Source organism: Solanum verrucosum, unplaced genomic scaffold, assembly GCF_900185275.1.
Source record: "Solanum verrucosum unplaced genomic scaffold, falcon-dt-bn FXZP01000103.1, whole genome shotgun sequence".
In the NCBI taxonomy this organism is placed as follows: domain Eukaryota; kingdom Viridiplantae; phylum Streptophyta; class Magnoliopsida; order Solanales; family Solanaceae; genus Solanum; species Solanum verrucosum.
Window position 1 is genome coordinate 2941397 of NW_026020048.1, and position 20719 is coordinate 2962115.

The following is a 20719-nucleotide window of genomic DNA, read 5'->3' on the forward strand; positions in this document are numbered from 1 at the left end:
GAAACTACGAGAGTAGGATAAGGTATGGGGTACCTTCAAATGACCGAAATGTGTCGGTGAATTCCTCATCAACATCCTGCTATTCCACAACTACACAAGGTAGATCAGTAAGTGAGCCTTTTCCTTGAAGCTCATAATATGATCCCAGCACAGGCAGTTGCTGTCGATATATAAAGAAGTGAGTATCAGCTATAAACACAAATAAAAAGTGAGTATCAGCTATAGACAGAAATAAGCTATCTTGTCTGGATGCAAGATAGCACAATGTGCTTATTAAGAGGTGTCAAATGAAAGATGAACATTTCTTCTCCAGAAAAAAGTGGTGGTGCTTGGTTGGGTGAGGAGTGGGGTTAGTAGGAACTCAACTCCTTTTTTCACAGATGAAAACAAGTCCAAATAACTTTCGCTCAACACCCCGAGATGACAGCCTAGCCATGCATACATCTAGTGCAAGACACATGAATTTTTACATCTGACAGGTCAGCAAGTTAAAGAGGAAAATCCTACTAGTATGTTACTATTGTATCAGTCCATAATCTAACATCTTGCCTTCCCCCTCAAATCCCTCATCTTTCTCGTCTAGCTTTCTCCCCAAGAGAGTGAAAGAACAGGAGAACACAGTCAAGAGGAAGGAGAACTTCAAAAGTTTATCATTTGCCTTTGGTGCATAATAGATGGCAAGGGTTGATATTAATTAACACAAATTCATGGTTCGGAAAAGTTCCTCTCAACATAAATGTAACTCTTACATATCCCAACAAAACTTCACAGTATGATCCTATTATCACCTCTAACTTAAGTATATGCTGTATTGCTGACATCATGACCAGCTTCCTCTTTCTATCACCAGCTGAGGTACCATACAACACAAAGCTTCACCAATGAGCGGAAGAACTATTCAGCTTAAAATATTTTTATTTTTTTTGAGACAGGTAACTTTTAGCTTAAAGATAATTGTGTTTTATAGTGATTGCTGAATAACAAAGCTCTTACCTTGTGCCGAAGAATTTGTCAGGCCTGCCACATTATCTGATGAAGCCAGGCTTAAACATTAGCACAAGCTTTATCTACCTCCACCAGGGTAATCTGGCACCATAACAGTGCTGGCCGTCGTCCCACGAGATCTGGCATGCCTGAAGACCTACAGCAACACTAGGTTCCTTCCCATGTTGTGCTATCCACTCGTCTATTGCAAGTGATTTATCATTTTCGTTTGAATATAGTTTTTTGTTCTTCCCAAATGGATTACTCCCAGGACAGACTATTTCAGAAATTGCAGCTGGCATATACATTGAGTCACCTACCACTGGCGCACTACATGCAGCTAACTGTGCTCGAATCTGCCAATTATGACCATATATCATCAGAATATCAGTGATTCTCAAGACATAGATTTTCAAACTGAAATGCCATTTTGAGAAAATCACTGTTTTAGTTCCTTTTCACGTCTTCATTTGTTTTGAGATTGCAAAAACCAGAGATGAACTTGTAACAAAAGCTACCATTAGTAAACCAGTTTACGCATGATTAAATAGTTTAGTCATGCACGCTCTCTCTCTCTTTAGACCTGTGAAAAGAAACTATGAAATACTTTTCCGAGAAAGTAACCTGATTCGAGATATTAGGCCTTTCCTGTCTAATACTTGTAGGAATAAAACCCAACTGGCAAGCAGGTCAAACAACTTGCACAAGCAATTACTCAACTTTGAAACATCAAACTAGAAAAATCCTGAGGACAGAAGGACAAATGCATGAGGGAATCAGAAAACTGGAATTTAAATACCTGATGAGTCCGACCAGTTAGAAGGTTGATTTGGCACTCATATGCAAAGTCTTTCAAAGCCCATCCACAGTCCTCAAGGTTGTATGTCCTCTGGATTTCACTACTAGGCCAGGGTACCTTTTTGCATTCTAAGACCTCAAGTTGGCATAACAACCATCCTTTCACAAAATCTGCAAAGCATAGATGCCAGAGGAAAATATGAGCACTTTTGGAAGAACATCCAACTCCTTATGGCAAACATTAACATCATGGGTTGTTTGACATGGAGATGTACATATAACATATGATCCTTTCAATGTCAGCTCTTTTGGGTGTTAGAAACTTGAGAATAGACACAAGCACAAGGACAACTATTTACTTATTTCATATTTGGACTTGATACTTATTTTTCGTCATAATTTATCCAATGATTCTAAAAATCTATCTGTTATAACCTTTTATCCAGATTAGAAATCTCAATTTTAGTATTATCAAACTCTTTCTCTCTCTGTCTATCTCTATCTCTCTCACGCGAGCAAAATATTAGTATTGCTACTTGCTTACCTTCAGAAACAAGTCTTGGGGCCATATTAATAGGACGCATGTAGTGTGTAAGTATTCCAATAGGAACCGGAGCAGCAGCAAGAGCAAGATAAAGCTTTTTGACCTTCTTCTCCTGGCAGATAATAGATGAAGTTATCAAGAACACCAAATGGTACACTCCACAAAGGACCTCCATTGTAAGGGAACATGGAAGTTGTTATTCCCTATAACTCTCTATCAAATCTTTTGTAAGACTATATGCGACATAGAGGTGAGTCTCACCCTGATTTTTCCATGAAATACAGAACAGTACTCCTTGCTCCGAGCCAGCACAACACTGCACAAATTAGAAGTCATGCCAGAACCTTTCTTTCCATGACATCCTATTTCACCTCTGCTTGAATTTTGAAAAAAGAAAATTTACGTGGGATAAATACAGCCAACCATACCATCCTTCAGTGCAATTGTCAATCTGATGGGTAGTAAGCAGTGGAGCTGAAAATCCTAATGCTCGAGTAGCAAATGTAGCACAGCTTTCTTCAATGTTATCTGTAGTTCCTCCTACCTGAGTTTAAGTTGTCAATATGAAAAAGAGTTAGCTTATTGGTAACGGAAAAAGAAGAAGAAGAGCCTAGAACAACATTAATTAATAGTAAAAATTAAAAGGTAACGATATAATGAGAGGAAAACCAATGTCAGTTAGAAGTAATTTATTTGACAGAAATGACTATCAGCAAAAATCAGCTAGAGGATTTCACTCAACAGATAACCATATTTAATTAAGCCTTGTACTCACAGATGTACCAGCAGGTTTATCCAGAACCACATAGTCGTCGGTTACAGCAATAATACGAGATTTCCAGTCAATGTCATAGCACCTAATCATATCAAATCTTACAACATTACCTTCTCACTGACAAAAAGTCATGAGCCAAAGTAAGAATAGGGTTCAGTAATTACCTCGGAAAGCGCTTAGGGTGTACATGCACTCGCAAATACGTTCCAGCTTCAACAATTTCATCAGCACGAGTTATTTTGAAAGTTTTCTGAGCTTCACGTACAGTTTTCCCTTTGATTGAAGTTCTCTGTCTCAGAATTGATGGATCTGTAACTTCTTCATACACTTTAATTTGCTCAGGACTGGCAGTCGGAGGTGGCTTAGGACATACAAGTGCATAATACACAGCTCCAAACTGTATAAGGTCTTCCACATATCTTAATGATGAAAAACATTGGTCAAAATACCACTTAACTGATCCAAGATGACTATCACTCAACTCATCGGTGATCACTCTCAAGGTGTAAATTATGATATGCAGGAAAATAACAAAAGAACAACAGAACACTAAAGAAAGATAGAAATTTACAATGGAGGGAGATCCAAAGCTTTACAAATATATTCTAGAACAGGTCCTTCTTTTGTGACGACAAGATGCTCAACCCTAGGTGGGCTGTTCTGCAAAGGGCATGGCATCAAGCGTCCATATCTAAGGTGGCTGAAAAAGTGAAATAAAAACAAATAGATCAGTGTAACAAATCATAAGAATCAAATTGGATACTAGCCTGGTGGAGGTTGATGACATTGGAGACATGTCTCTACCCGATCAAAGAAAATTGTAACATTACAAATCTAAACTTAAGTTGCAATACACTATCAAAGTAAGCTTCCTGCTCTTGTTTAGACTTTTTAATCTATACAGCCAACAAGTAAAGAAACCATTTTGAACCTAATGATCAGATATGCCGAATTCATGGCACATATTCATGAGCAGCACTAATGCTGTCCACTCCATTAATTGCCTCTACCAAATGAAATCAACACATAGTTTTAAAAAATGCAAAAGTACCCAGATACATTATTTGTTTTCTACAAATAAATTCAGATGTAGAAATGTTTTGTGGACATATAACATCAGTGCAGCTCAGATGCAATTACATTTTTTCAATAACTTGGTGTTCAGGCCAACCTGTGGCCCTTTTTTAACTATTTATACCGATGAAACTGGCAAACAGCCCTTTTTCGGACTGTTGATTAAGTTTTAGCGAGCGCTTTGTTCAGCCATCTTTAATGCGGAAATAAATTTTGACAAATATAACCCCAATTAAAACATGGAAAAACTCCAGGAAACTTTTACTAGTGTTTGAACATTTATCAGTTCGATCATGAATCGTTCCTTGAATTTGAACTGATAAAGCTTCGACTCCATGAATTTATCAGTTTGAACTCCATGAATCATTCCTCAAGTTTGAACTGATAAAGGTTTGGCTCCACGAATCATTGACAATCGCAGCAAACTTTCATAGTTAGATTGTGAAAGTTTGAACTCCATCATCCTTGTTGGAGTTTGAACTGACAAAAATTTGAACTCCATAAATTGTTCATGGAGTTTTAAACTGCAACAAATATTCACACTTAAATTGTGAAAGTTTCAAGTTCATGAATAATAGATAAATGTTTGAACTCCATGAAATCGTTCATGGAATTTGTAACTCCAACAAATTTTCAAACTCGCACAAGATGCTGGAGTTTCACTTGTCAAAGCTTTGAATTCCAGCACAATGTGCTAGCATTTCACTTGTCAAAACTTCGAATTCGAGCACCGTGTGCTGGAATTGTTATAAGTGTTTTGGCTAGGTTTTCTTTTTCAAATTTTACCCCAGTGAGTAAATTTTAATTGCCCGCTCAAAAACTAGTCATCCCACCTAATTTTACTTTTATACCTATTTAGATGGTTACAAATGATTTGAAAAGAGAAAAAAACAGTTTCGAACAGTTTTAAGCTTAATCTATTAGAAATTTACCATTTTCATTTACTTAATTATGTCTTCAACAACCATGAACCCCCAAAAAAAATTGGGAAGGGTAGTCTTGTGATAACTTAAAAAATACAGAACACGACATTCAACTTTTCCAGTAGTCTAACAAATGAAAAAACAAGAATTACCCATTTGAGGAAACAGTGTGAGAAGTTGAATTGATATCAGACAAAGCAGTGGACTGACAGCTGAAGCTTCTACTGCAGGAAGAAAGCGTCAATCTTTTGTAGTGATTCTTGTTCTTGAGCAGACGGCTACGAGTTGAGGCAAATGTGTGCACCATATTGAAAGGGGAGAAAAACCCATTTCTCCAATTTGGGGTCCATATTCGAGAAGCAATCAAACTGTTGGTCAAGATTGGAGTGAAACTGCCACTGGCAAAAGTCATCGTCTTTTGGGGTTCTTGGAGGGTTTAAGGCTGATTGAAGATACTGATACAGTTGCAGAATTTTGAGACAAAAGGATTTTTTGGAAATTGCGATTACGCCTTTATATTTTTGGGAAATTATATCCAAGTCCCTTAATTTTTTCATAATGCACTAAAAAGTTATTTTTTTTAAAAAAAAAGCACTTGTATAAAATTGTAAAAATTAAAAGAATATAAAAAGGTATGAAACTCACTCTCTCAATAGTTTAGGTATGAAACTCAAGAAAATGGATAGTTTAGGTGTGTTTTTTACGTATCTCTATAGTTATTCATATGTACAAAGATCAAGATTTGTAACATAATAATTTCAAGTAAAAAAAATAGTCGTATAGAACTTGTTTGATCATAAAAAGGCTTGTTGAAAGAGATGCTAGTTTTTATATATTATGACATGTTGGCATAGACTCAAAAAATGAGGTTTAAGAGAGAGCAACCATTTTTGTCTTGCGGATTGAGGTATATGAATCATAGTAAACTTACTTGGAAAATCGTAATATATTTTGTTTAAATGTTACTCTAAAACATGAAGATAACATCACATCTTATTAATATTACACTAAAAGTATTTTTGTTAATGAGATACAGTACCTTGAGAATATTTGTGATTATTAATTATTGGTGTGTATAAATCAATTCACAAACATATTATCTCCCAACGTTTTACTAATTGAAAATTGTATTTTTGAAGAAGGAAGGATATCACATGTTATATGAAACTAGTGCATATGGTTAGGCTGTCTTTTTTAAATAAAAAAAAATGGATAGTCAAATTTCACATTTTAATTATTTCTTAACTTTTTTTTTTTTGTTAGAGAGAGCATATGACCTCTGTGTACTCGATAGCATGTTGAAGTTAGTGATTCTCATTTAAAAGTTTAAAATAATAGGAAGCACATGTCTTTTATTTAATTATTACATGCTCAATATTTTTTATGGTCATTTGAATACTAATTCTTAATTGATCGATGAGCCCTAATGAGTAATAACCTTTAAAGAATTATCTTCAATAAACACTTATTTTGGTGATTAGTTATTGTAGCAATAGTTGTTTTTTGATTTGCTCTAAATGATGAATTTCTTCTTCGATATTAATTCTACTAAGTAAGAATTGTGTTCTCACTTGATCAGTAAAATTGGATTAATGCAATTTATGAGTGACACATTATATATTAATCAACTGCAGCCCACCTACTTTGCAATCTAGAAACTGATTCAGATTTCAGCCTAACATCTTTATCTATCAAAGGTTGACATTCAACAATTGGCAATTATATCTCATAATTATAATATTTTTTCTTGGTTATATTTGTAATGGCATACTTGATATATGTGTTAAAATATTGATACGCATATTTATTGTTTCCGGAAAGTACAACAAAACTTCCAATATGCTGTTTTTAGGTTGAGTGTCATTGTATATATGTATAAAATAATGGGGAATTTTTGCAAATAGGACTATAATATATTGAATTATGCTCCATAGTTATAGTTTGCATATTTACAGATTATAGCTACAGTTTAAGCTATCTCATTTGTATAATTGCGAGTTTGTATAAATCGTAGGCGAGTTTGTATAATTCACGGGTATGTTTGTATAATTGAGTTGTTTTTGTATAAACTTGAAATAACGAATTTATACAAACACTAACATCTGAACGTTAAACAATTATACAAACTATATTATATAAAATTACATTATATAAACCCTATACAAATTATACTATACAAATTTTGAATTATACAAACTCGAAACCTCAGCCCACGTAATTATCATTAAATGTTGATCGCGAGTGGTTTAACTAAAACTATAGTTATGATGACTAGTTAACTGTAGATGTTTGCTTAACCATGAAATTTTCCCTAAAATAAATGATAAATAAGTGAATATATAAAATTAAAATAAATTTTGCCTAGCCATATGTGATCACTTTTAGAAGTATTTATTGCCAACTTTCTATGGTAAAGGAAAACTCACAATTTAAATACCAAAAATCTTTAAAATTGAAATCATAGAACTAAAATAATAAATATGAATCTAACAACTAACATTTTATGTTAAGTTGAGCAAATTATTGTGCTCGCCCGTGAAAGCAATTGGTGCCTAATTAACAAATTGCATACGTTACGTTTCTTCTAATTTAATTTCTAGAGTAACAAGAATAATCACTATCTTCTCAAATTTTTGAATCTTGCACAAATTTTATCACACATATACATAGGTTCATGGTGTCTGTCCCCTCCATTCTTTGAATTTGTTGCTTCATCAATTTAGGTATTCATATGCAGTGTCCAAAACTCTATTTAATTCCCTTACGATGAATATAAAGCTAGCCAATCATATAGAGAACTAAAAGGATTATACCTTTTATAGATCAGAGATACTATAGAATCAAAATTTTAACTTGATAGATACAATGTTTACACAAACTTTCGTTCTAATTTCAAACTTATGTTTTTAGATACAATACTTCACGAAATTTTTCATGAGTTCTATGATCTAAAATAAAATAGTGAATTCAAAATGGTTATCTAAGAGCTAAGCTCGGTGGCGAATCCCAAGATGCTTAAATCATGGATGTTCAATTAGAGATGAACCAAACAATGGAAAAAGATCATTTAGTGAATGTAAATTTCAAATATTGATGATGAAAATTGATAATAGACGGTTGTTTTTAGTTAAATTAAGTATATTATATTATACCAACATGGGTTTTGTGGTGTATCTGGTGGGAGTGTTTCACACTTAATCAGTGGTTTCGGATTTGAGTTTTGGGTATAGAGAAAATCTTATTGAGAGCGTCACCCCCGAATGGGCCTGCAGAGCGCAATCCGAATTCGAATTTAGTTGGAGCTTCAATGTGAGCTTCAAACACTATTTGAATTTAATTAGAGCTTCAATGTGGACTCCAGACACCGAACGGAAAAACAAAAAGAAATGTATATTAAAATAATTATATATTATATTGTTAGAAATGAGATGTACAGCAGATCTTCTTGTAACTTTTGATTTCTTACTTATCTTTTCTCTTTTTTCGTAAACATAACAAATATTGTACGTCTGACCAACTTTGACGTAATGACTCTTTTTTTAGTTTATAACTAGATAATCAAAGGCCCGTTTACGGGTCCAATATTATAATATTAAATTATAGTATAATTTAAAAAAAAAATATATATTTGGGGGTTAATTACATCTTATTTCAAAAGTTTCTTCAATTACAAAAATTCTTGAGTTTTATTGCTCTCGGATACATTTTTTGGTTGTTCGATATATTACAAATGATACATTATTTAACGGAAGGGATGTATCCGAGAGGGGAAAGGAATGGATGCAAGGGGGATAGGGATATGTCCAAGAGGATTGAGATGTATTTGAGAGGGAATAGAGATTATCTTAAGTTGTATATTTATGTAATTTTATTATATTATATATGTTTATTTTTTTAAAAATGTTAATCATGAATATTTTAAAACACGATATAGAATGAATTGCACTTTATAATAATCTTTTTTTCTATTTCAACTAAATTAATTGAAACTTATAAGTTTTCTAAGTTTCCATAACTAAAATTTAAAAATATATCTCTCATACTCATTTAAATATTATGTATAACACATACAATGAATCAAATAATAATAACATTGGTATTTTTTCATAATCTATTTCAAAACTCTTTGTATTATCAAGCTTTTATTATGTAGGAGAGTTATTTATATTATCAAACTTTTGTTATGTATAAGAGTGAAGAAGTAGGACGGTCCTTATCACATTTTTGATAAAAATCAAACGGACCATATTATTTTTTCAGAAATATTTTTTTAGACTCAATTAATTGGAACAATATTCTTTTTATACGTTGCAAATAGAATGTCACATAATAGAAAATAATCTAACTTTAAAATACTCATTTTACTGTTAACAAAATTATTTATAGTCATACAAATAGTCAAGGAATATTTAGACCACAATTTTTTTAAAATTATTTCTTTTATAAACTGTGTCAAGTCAAATGGTGTCATATAAAATTGAAATGGAGGAAATAACAAAAGATGAGGAGAATGAAGACTATGCTTTACTTCATATCTTATATAGTACAAAATTGAGAAATAGTGCAAAATAGTCTCTTATCTTTGGGTTAGGACTCAAAATCCTTCTTGAGTTTTCATATGGAGCGGTAATAGTACTTCAGATTTGCAATATTACTGCACTTTCGATCCTTCTCCAGTTTTTTGTCTATTTTTCAACATTGATTTTAGCTACAATTTATGTATGAAATGTTCAATCGTCTTTTTATATATTTAGAATAATAACTTTTGTGAGAAAAGGTGAGAAGTGGAACACCTTGTTTTGTTTAGTAGAAAATGTATTGCAGCTAAAATCAAGAGGTTCATCACATAATCTTCATGTGCAATAGTACAAACTTTTATTTTCTTGCAACGGCATATGTTAAGGTGTCCTTAGTGTAGCTACAATAATATTTCTACTTAATAGAACAAGGTGCTCTTATTCTCATCTTCTCTCACATGGAGATATTTTTAAAAAAATATATATAAAAGACTGTTAAATATTACATGCATAAAATTGTGGACAAAATCAATATTAAAAATAGGCAAAAGTATTGGAGAAACAAAAAATGCAGTAATATTATAAACACAAGATACTATTACTGTTTCATATGAAAAATCAAGGATGAGATTGAGTCCTAACCCCAAAATAAGGCACTATTTTGAACTTTTTCTTAGACAAAATCAATAAAACATTTAGCAACAAAGAGAATTTCAAAGGAATTTTCATCCATGTTGAAACAATGTACTATCCATAATGAAACAATGTATGAAGAGAATAAAAAAGCATTACAAAATTTACGTGTTAGAAATTATAGTAGCTTAGTAAAATTGTTTATAAAACATTTTAATTAAATAACATCAACTGATGATAAAATAATAAACATTTGAAACTTATTTTACATAATTCTATATGTTTTAATTTTTTTTAATTAAAAAAAGGGAATAATATTCCATACCTAATATAGTATATATAGATAAAAGTAAATTACGTAATGTATTTTAAGGAGATAAGAACTATTTTGATTTATAGACATATGTTATATGTTAATTGTCATAATGAAACAACATAAAAATTATAAGATATAATTTACTTATAGTTGAAAATTACTTATGAAAAAATGGATTACAAACTATATATTTAAATAAGTTATGTCATATACATACTAGTGTAAAGAAATTTTACACTATAAATTTATTTACTTATTGTAATATGTAATTTATTTTAATATGAAAATTTACAAATTTGATGTTTTATGAAAAATTGGTATGAATATTTTTATGTGACCTCATAGTATGAAGTTCTTTACTTTATGATATAGAAGAATATTACTTAAAATAAATTATAATATTACCCTTATATATAAGCCAACAACATATGGGACTAACACTGCAATATTTAGTTGTACAAAATGTTATCTGAATTGTACTCTTAACCCTTATATATATGCCAATAACATATGGGACTAACACTGCAATATTTAGTTGTACAAAATGTAATCTGAATTGTACTCTTATTTAGATAAACACACGTGTACTCAGTACTGCACTCTTTTATTTTGACAAATCACGTGTATTTTTTTCCAACACCCACAATATTATTATACTATGTCCAATTCTCCACTCCAATTTTCTCTCATTCATCAGTGGTATAGTTGTCAGATTTATTTGGGTAAGTTTTTCAGTTTCTCGGTGCTTCTATTTTGTTTTCCAATTTACTGCACTAAAATGCACCAAACGGTTTTGCTCTACTTTGTCTCCAGAGGATGTACACAAAGGTAAAATCCTTTCACTTTTTGCTCGCTATGGTGTTTGCTCTGATTAGATCTATTATGGGTATGATTATTTTGAGTAAATTCTGTTGTGATTACAGAAGTTTGAGCTTTACTGACTAATTAAGCATTATAATAGAGAATTAACATAATATGCAAAAAACATATTAATATCATATGACCACCACCATTTTGGTGTTCTCGACTACATCCAAAAGTATTCATGATATCTAAGGGGCCTTGTAGTATGTAGTTTGGTCTTCATATTAACATTCCTCCACCTCCAATTTTGTTGTAAATTTCACAGCTTAGGTATAATTGTTATATACATGAATCTTCTACATCATCTTTGAAATACTATACATGTGGCTCCAACAAAAATACCATACGTGTGCACAAAATCGACAAATATACTTAACTTTGACCCTTTGATAGTGATTCTGCATCATCTTTGAAACTTGAAACAGGGTACTTTCTAAATCTGGAGCAAAACAGAAATATGAATTACTATGGGACACTAAAGAGGTAGGAAGTTTAGTTATTTCTGAATGTTACGTATCCCTACTCCTTCCTGATTGTCATTTTATCGTCTAACAATTCTATATTTTCATTTATTGTGTTGTTTTGTAATATCAGAGTTTCAGTGTTTGCCTTGCAGGTGCTATGTAATAATGATAGGTTGAATGTTGTTATTTCTTTCCTTCCAGCAAATACCATTCATTTTGAAGTTTGGTAATATCAAAGATGAAATGCCCGTTTTGCTGATGTTGCATGATATTGATAGGTTGGGATCTGTTATTCTTTTTCTATCCGCAAGCACCTCTATATTTTGCCATCACTTCATCAGATGAATGAAACCTTTACTATCTACAGCTTTTCTCCCTTTGTGTGCGAGTCTCTGCAACTCACTATAAATTTATGGTCAATACTTGATCTATATACAAGAACTACTTTAGTAAATTTTGTTATTTAAACAGTTCACAAAAGATAATTCAGTGTCTTACTTGTTGATTTTTCCTTCTGGTTCATTTGGATCCATAAGTATGGAATGAAAATAGATATACCTCTATTTGACAAAGGCAGTTCTGGAACTACACTAGGTGTTGTTGACAGTGATGAACGAGTTGAAGAATGAACATATTGGTGGAGCTTTTTCTAAAAATAATAGATGTAAGCTTTCCCCCAAACAATTTCATGGCAGTTGCTCTTTGTTCTTCCTTTGTTGTTAGATTTATATGTTATTTGTCGAATTACATAAAATTTACTTCATTGTACACATTTTTTTGGATCAGGTGCTTGTACTTTGTTCATTAGAAATTACAGGTATGACCACATCTGGCACTAAAAATGGTTTTGCCTCTCAAGTGTGATTACACTTCTATTCATATGTAAGTGTTTTCTCATTTGTTATCTAGAAATTTGATTTGTACAGATAAATTATTTGTATAACTACTCTATGATTAATTTGGTTGCTACTTATGATAGTAATATTTACATGTATGGCTAAATTCATTAAATTTGATAGCTAGACAAAGTGGTGGATAAAGCTTAAGCTTGATGGGTTCAATTGTATCGATTATTTTCCACACGATACATGACCATGTGTAATTTTTAAAGTGTTATGTTTTCAGCCGTAATACCCTAAAGGTTGAATTCATGAAATTTAAATGTTGATGACTCCTCCTTTTCGGCTAGATTGTGAGGGCAATTGCTTAATCAATACTTTTAGTGCTTATATAACTTAAGCATGGAACTTACTCCTTACTAGGTGGATGCTATTTGGAAATTTTGGTAGGTCATTTCCTGAAATATTAGTGTCGTATAGATGAGATATGACAGAGTGAACATGTAAAATTTTATATTTGAAATTCATTGCTTTTCCAAGTGTGATTCCATCATTCTACAAGTTAGCAGATAGTTACAAAATGAAAAAGAAGAGGGGTACCATCAAAGTATTTCATAAATTTTCTGTATATGCCTTTTTAATTGCTGAAAATTTGAGTAAACAATCGATTGTTAGTATTATGCCGTATTATTAAATGGCTTAACTTTTCCTTTGGATTGACAATATAGTAGTCCCGACTTGTGAGCCTGAATTGGATTGTCCCTGTAATCGAAATTGTAGTTTTACATGTGCATGTTTACTCATTTGTATTGAATTTTCTGTTTGGATGGTATCTGATCTTCGTACGCTCCTGACTTCTATTCCAGATTACTTCCCACAGGTGATCATTGTCTTTTGTTCATGCAGGGAACTTTTAGAAGATTATTAATGGAGTCGTCCTTTTAATCGTCTTAACTTTTCATTTTCTAGGGATGCTTCAATATGTTGAGGGCGATCTCTAAAACTCCAAGAAGTTTGATCAACCTAGACAAATTGTGAAAACATTAGTTGTGTAATTGTCCACTGTATCATGACTAATTTATAATGATTGATTACAACTCCAGCATTGTCCTCTGAATTGCAAGGGAGGATAATCTTACAAGATGTATCTAAAATCCTTTACGATTGGATGAACAATTTTATTAGCCATTGTTTTGATTATTTTGTTCTAATGAAGGTATTCTTAAGGGTAAACTTTATGTACTTATTTGGCATACGTTTACATTAATATATCTTTAAATGCTTATAGTTGTGTTGTAACTGCATCAAACAAGCTTTCGTAATATTAGCGCTATGTTTTTCATTTTGATTCACACCTTGCACCTCCAAATGATGATGCACGTAATCCACAATTGAAAATATAAAATGTTGGGCACGGCTATGCCATTCTAGTCTTAATATAAATGTAATTGAAAATGTGGGTCCATATTAAGTATCACATCATTAGGATACACATGACATTTAGAAAAATATAGTTGATTGTACTATCATTATAAATCTATTATCACTTTTTTGATGACATAACATAGAAACAAACATTCTACAGTTTTTATGAAATAATAAAATTTACCCTTGGTCGTCCTCAACTTGGCTCTTCTATGTAAAAAAAATATATATATAGAATAGAAATATACTCCAGTATTATTTTATTTGTTTTTTAAAACAAAAAAAAAATGTTATGACATTCATTTAGGTTGTCATATTTTCGCATTATTTAACCATCCTTATTTATAATATCATCATTCATCATAAAGTGTATTATAAATTTTATGATGATCACAAAATACTTGGTTCTCTTTCGCTCTTATTTTCTTCATATTTGTTTAGTAGACATTAGGTACTTCATTATGATTTGTAAGGTAAGACCTAAATTTGTTTTATTTTTTAAAATATAGGAGTAATTTTCTTAAACAGACCTGTAACATACCATGGTTTTCCACTTCCGCTTACAAAATAAAGGTTTATTACTACTATATTTTATTTTATTTTTTCTTGTGTGGTAATTGATATCCTCCTGTTTAAAATTTCGTAATTTAAATATTGTTTGTCTTTTCTAATAGTTTGGTCAATCCACTCCATTTCTTAGAAACTGTCATAAAAGAGAAAAAATGATGCTTGAGTTGATTTTTGAAGTGGAAACTCGTGACCAAAAAAATAGTTAGATGAGCAGGGAAAAAAAATACTACGTATCAATTTGTGTATGCATTATTGGTTACAGGTTAGACATGAAATCGGTTGTGCAGTACCAATAAATTTTTAATATTATTTTCATTGTTTTAGTTTTTATTTTTTTTTCTCATATTTATTTATTTTGGTCAGAGATTATATTGTTTCTCCATATTTGGAGGTTGAGGAGTAGAGATTGCCATTTATTGCTTCTTTTCGTGTATAATTCACAGTTTTTCCCTAGCTAGTAGGAGTACCACTTGATTTAGTCTCAGTAAAAGATGACTTTTAATGCATTATATTTAATTCATTTGATGTACACACCTGTCCACTTATAATATTGAATTCGAAAACCTTACTATAATTAATATCATTACATAAGTTGTATTAATCTTTTTCCTAGTTAATTATATATGATTTCATATAGTAATCTTCCAAACTGCAACCTAACTCATTATATTCAGGTCAAAATCTATTTCTTTTCCCTAAATACCCAAAATTATGAGTATATAAATTTATTTAATTAATTAATTAAGTATCAAATTTATTCGGAAATATAAAAATAGATAATAATTTATTTATTTTCTAAAGTCATGTAGATGTCAGACGATATATATAGTTGTCCTCCTACCAGTAACTACTAAAATATTTATGATCAGGTACGGAGATTAAATGTATAGTAAATATTTTGTTGAGTATACAATAAATATACGACCAGTAGGTAGATAAACTCATTCACTACCGATCCGATCTGATCCCTCCCAATTTTTTCTTTATAAACAAATATACATTTCACAACACAACACACTCAAAAGAAAGAAAAATAAAATGGAGGTAATGGATATTCTATTACTTGGCTTAGTAATTCTTTTTTTATTTGTATGGTGGAAATATTGGTCAATCACTGGTGGTGGAAAAAAAAATTTGCCACCAGGTCCCCCTGGTTGGCCATTGGTTGGAAATCTTTTCCAAGTTATTCTCCAACGTCGTCCTTTTATTTACGTAGTACGTGATTTACGTAAAAAATATGGACCTATTTTCACCATGCAAATGGGGCAACGTACCCTTGTTATAATTACTAGTTCCGAACTAATCCACGAAGCATTAGTTCAAAACGGCCCGCTTTTCGCGAGCCGTCCTCCGGATTCACCGATCCGTTTGATATTTTCCGTGGGAAAGTGCGCCATCAACTCGGCCGAGTATGGCCCGTTGTGGCGCGCTCTCCGACGGAATTTTGTTACGGAGTTGATTAATCCAACGAGGATTAAGCAGTGTAGTTGGATAAGGAAATGGGCAATGGAATATCACATGAAAAGGCTTGAAAATGAGGTTTCTGAGAATGGATTTGTGGAAGTGATGGCGAATTGTCGATTTACGATATGTAGCATTCTTATTTGTCTTTGTTTTGGAGCTAAAATTTCTGAAGAGAGAAATAAAAAGATTGAGAGTATACTTAAAGATGTTATGCTTATTACAGCTCCTCAACTTCCTGACTTTTTGCCAGTGCTCACACCGTTGTTTCGCAGCCAAGTGAAACAGGCAAAAAAATTGAGGCAGACTCAACTTGAGTACCTAATTCCTTTGGTAAGTTTAAGCTTCTAAAAATCAGCTTATTTTGGAGAGTGAATAATTTGTCCACCATACATTTAAAAAAAAATACAACAGTTTTGTATGGTTAATTAATTTGAAAATCACTTTTGCCAAATATTAGGCTAGCGTTTTGGGTTTGGCCAACTTTCCAAAAACTAGTGGCTTTTAGGGGAGATAAAATTAAAGCTACCTTTTTTTTTGCTTGTACTACTACTCAAAATATTTACTATTTTTGTGTAGAAGCTTTGTCAATCACCTAACTCTCTAAACCAAAGCAAACTTCATATTAAACATAGAAGTATTTTTTGGCTTTTTAAAAGATTGGCCAAACAGGCTACAAATCATTAATGAGATATAGATTTTTAATTATAAACGTTTACAATATGAAGAAAGAAATAAGGGTCGAAGTTTAGACTGCTCACAGTAATTCAAATGTAGATATGATTCTCTTTTACGGGTCAAACATGTGGAACTATTTTTTGTTTTGTGGATAAAGATGAGATTTGAACAATGGACCTTTCACTTGCAAAATCACATATGTGATTGTATTATCTAAAAGTTTAAGTTATTAAAAAAATCACATTTTAAATTATATCATGCATGTCTGGACAGGTACGAGACAGAAAGGCATTTGTGGACAGCAATGGAGATCCTAAAAGCAGTGAATCAGAAATGGTAAGTCCAATTGGTGCAGCTTATGTTGATTCATTATTTAGTCTTGAGCCACCTGGCAGAAAACTTGGAGAAGCAGAGATTATCACACTTGTTTCAGAAACAATAGGTGCAGGAACTGATACTAGTGCCACAGCACTTGAATGGGCTTTGCTTCACTTAGTAATGAACCAAGAAATCCAAGAAAAACTCTACAAAGAAATAGTTGATTGTGTTGGTAAAAATGGTTCAATTTCAGAAAGTGATGTTGAAAAATTGCCTTATCTTGGAGCCATTGTGAAGGAGACTTTTAGAAGGCATCCACCTAGCCATTTTGTTTTGTCACATTCTGTAACAAATGATACACAATTAGGTGGCTACAATATCCCTTCTGATGCCTATGTTGAATTTTACACCGCCTGGTTAACGGAGGATCCTAGCTTATGGAAAGACCCGGGTGAGTTTCGACCCGAAAGGTTTTTGACTGGGGACGGAGTTGACGTGGATTTAACCGGAATGAGGGGTGTCAAGATGCTACCGTTCGGGGCGGGTCGTCGGATCTGCCCCGCTTGGTCATTGGGTACGTTGCACATTAATTTGATGCTTGCTAAGATGGTTCACAAATTCAAGTGGATACCCATACCCGACAACCCGCCCGACCCGACAGAGACCTTTGCTTTTACCGTAGTGATGAAAAATCCCCTCAAAGCAATTATTTTGCCAAGGATCTAAATCAAAATTTGAGGGAATTAATTAATTAATTGGATCGTGGTTAATTATATTCCACATGTGTGTTCAAGTGGTGTACGTGCGATGTATTATATAAGGTCTTAGGTGGCTTCTTTTTAATGTTATACAAATTACTATGGATAATGTTTCTTCACTAATTTGCTTTTGTTGGATGTCATGTGGGTTGTGGATGTATTAATGATGAAAATTTTATCTATATATATGTTCACTTGGTGACATGAAATTAATATAGTGCAGATTTCTTTTTATGTGTCAACTATCAACAACAACACTTCTTGTGATCATAATTAGGACAAAAGGGTCCGGTGAACCCTTATATTTATACGAGCTTGTATTATAGACTCTTTTATTTAATATTTTATCAACTGAATCCTTAAATTCAATAAAATATAATATATCAAACCCCTCTAACCATTGATCATGCTGACTGACATTAAGATAGCTGAGTTGGCGAGACAGTGTATCTACTCGCGTGTTAAAGGCAAGTGAATACCATAATTCAGTTTTTAAAAAATATTAAAATCATATCAAAATAAAACTAAATAAAATAAAAACATTCATATCAGAATAAAACTAAGTAGGCGTTTGGCCATGCGATACCATATCACGATATGGTATCGTGAGATGGAATCAGCGTTTGGACATGCGATTTTACGCTGATTCCATCTCATGATTCCATATCATGAGAGGTGATACCATATTCTCCAAAAACCATGATATGGAATTATATGGTGATTCTGTATCATGATTTGAGATATTTTAATACAATAATTAATCCATGAGTTTATATTTTGTTAAAACAACCCCACATTTATATCTACTAACCATTTGTTTCATATGTAAATAAAATTTATAATCACATCATTACTTTTTAAAATTTATTATTCTCACCGACATAAAATTTATTATTCTTACCAACATATAGTCATTTTAACTCACACCTCACGATTGTGAAACTTTTCAACATTCACTTGAAACAATTAACCGGCATGTTAAAATAGTTGCCGAGGCAATTGGTAAGATAGCACCAACATTTATACAACCAAAAAATATGACTGGTGTACATTCCAAAATTCGACATAATACTCAATTTTGGCCTTGGTTTAAGGTAAAATTTCAATCACATTAATAAATTTATTTTATGGCCTTAATAAGTGCACATTTATATTTTATGTGTAAGTTATTAGTATTTAGTTACATATTTCCGCCACATGGTAACTTTAAATTATATCCTTAGAATAAATATTATTTATTTACACAAAAATGTCTCATTTACGTCACATATGCTTTTAGTAATTCTTTATAAAATGTTTTTTGGTAGATAAATATTATGTTGTTGATGTTGGTTTCCGAAACGCAAAAGGATTTTTAGTTCCATACAAAGGACTACGCTATCATTTGCAAGATTATCGAGGAAGTGAAAGAGAGCCTCAAAATGCCAAAGAACTATTTAATTATAGGCATTCATCTCTGCGCAATGTGATTGAACAGACTTTTGGAGCTTGGAAAAATAGATTTAGAATACTGAAACAAGGTATGAACCATTGTGATATTGATACACAAGTGAAAATTGGCATAGCTTGTGTAGTGTTACATAATTATTTGCGAAAATACCAATGTAGTGATGAAATATTTATGGTCTATGAACATGAAGATATAGTTGCGGAGGATATTGACCAACAAATGGCTCAAAGTAACAATGTTGGTTCGTCTTCTTGGTCACATGATCGAGAAATGCAAGTTCAACGTGAGGAAATTGTTCGTACTATGTGGGAAGATTATATTAAAGACTAGTACACTACAATTTATGTTCAATTTTTTTTATTAAATTAAAGTTAGATGAAACAATTACTTAAGTGGAGAACAAATAACTTTGTAATAATTTATTATGCGATTTAATAATTTTTTGTTTATTTGATAAGATTGAATAAACATATAAACAATTGAGGCTATTTTAATAGTTTTACAACTTATGTGATTTTTATGTTTATGAGAAAATATACAACACAAAAATTTCGTATCACATGTACATGTCTAAACAAACCTTCAATTTCATCTCATGATTCCATATCATAATACCATATCATGATACCATATCGCATGGCCAAACGGGCCCTAATAAAATAAAAAACATTCTGCTTCACCCACTCAACCATTTTTCAACCATTATCATCCCTCCCCAACCCCTTTTTCATCTAATGCAGATCCCAGAATTGACATTAACACATCCTTCAGTCTACTGATTCACCGATGAAGGGAGAGAGTGACGATGTGTACCGGAGTTCACTGATTCGGAGTGGAGTGAGAGAGAGGTAGCGCTGGTTCCTTTTTCTACAAAATGGGAGGTAGCGAGGAGGTTTGCCAGCCGGAGTTGATGGTGCAGCAGCGGGTTGCTGGATTTGTGGAGTTAGAGAAGAAGGAAAGGAAAATGGTGAGGGTCTGTCGGAGATGGAAACAAGTGAGAGAGAGAATATGTGATTTCACCGGCAAGAGGAGTGGCGGCGGCGGCAATGACTTTCTCCGGTGAAATTTGATCATTTCACCATGGGAATGGAGGAAGATGTATGGTCCTGGACTCCCAAATTTTAGTTTGAAGAAAAAAAATTAAAATTTATTAAATTAGTACTTTTTATTTAATAATTTTGGTTATTTTTTTAAAAAAATAATTAATGAAGATTAATATGACATGTTATTAATTTATGTGACATGAATTTGACATGTCATCTATTTAAGGGAGAGTGAACTACACACATTGTAGGAGGGATTTAAAAATCTTCTTTTAATTGAACCTA

General features: G+C 32.1%; 2 protein-coding genes across 5 annotated transcripts; one reads left to right on the forward strand and one right to left on the reverse strand.

The window, feature by feature from the left end:
* Positions 1-79: 79 nt before the first annotated feature.
* LOC125822525 (RNA pseudouridine synthase 6, chloroplastic) lies at positions 80-5520 on the reverse strand. 4 transcript variants are annotated; one of them, XM_049501930.1, is made up of 10 exons: positions 5251-5520; positions 3673-3801; positions 3266-3520; positions 3102-3183; positions 2755-2870; positions 2588-2642; positions 2327-2438; positions 1784-1953; positions 994-1340; positions 80-160 (listed from the first exon to the last, which is right to left on the reverse strand). In XM_049501930.1, the coding sequence occupies exons 1-9, from the start codon at positions 5508-5510 to the stop codon at positions 1068-1070; spliced, it is 1452 nt and encodes a 483-aa protein (XP_049357887.1). In that variant the 5' UTR covers positions 5511-5520; the 3' UTR covers positions 80-160; positions 994-1067. The 4 variants fall into 4 exon arrangements, with proteins under 4 accessions (XP_049357887.1, XP_049357888.1, XP_049357889.1 ...); XM_049501931.1 differs by having other exon boundaries at positions 80-189; XM_049501929.1 differs by lacking the exon at positions 80-160 and adding an exon at positions 291-873.
* Positions 5521-15735: 10215 nt separating this feature from the next.
* Positions 15736-18158, forward strand: LOC125822374 (cytochrome P450 77A1). Its single transcript, XM_049501769.1, has 2 exons — positions 15736-16520; positions 17139-18158. The coding sequence occupies exons 1-2, from the start codon at positions 15765-15767 to the stop codon at positions 17907-17909; spliced, it is 1527 nt and encodes a 508-aa protein (XP_049357726.1). The 5' UTR covers positions 15736-15764; the 3' UTR covers positions 17910-18158.
* The last annotated feature ends 2561 nt before the right edge of the window (positions 18159-20719 follow it).

Bases quoted from the DNA above. Each gene is read 5' to 3' on its own strand.
- LOC125822525 (XM_049501930.1), bottom strand. From the start codon at position 5,510: ATGACTTTTGCCAGTGGCAGTTTCACTCCAATCTTGACCAACAGTTTG. The intron at 1,954-2,326 runs GTAAGCAAGTAG...TATGCTTTGCAG, and splicing joins CCCAAGACTTGTTTCTGAAG to ATTTTGTGAAAGGATGGTTG. The intron at 1,341-1,783 runs GTATTTAAATTC...CATAATTGGCAG, and splicing joins TAACTGGTCGGACTCATCAG to ATTCGAGCACAGTTAGCTGC.
- LOC125822374 (XM_049501769.1), top strand. From the start codon at position 15,765: ATGGAGGTAATGGATATTCTATTACTTGGCTTAGTAATTCTTTTTTTA. The intron at 16,521-17,138 runs GTAAGTTTAAGC...ATGTCTGGACAG, and splicing joins TTGAGTACCTAATTCCTTTG to GTACGAGACAGAAAGGCATT.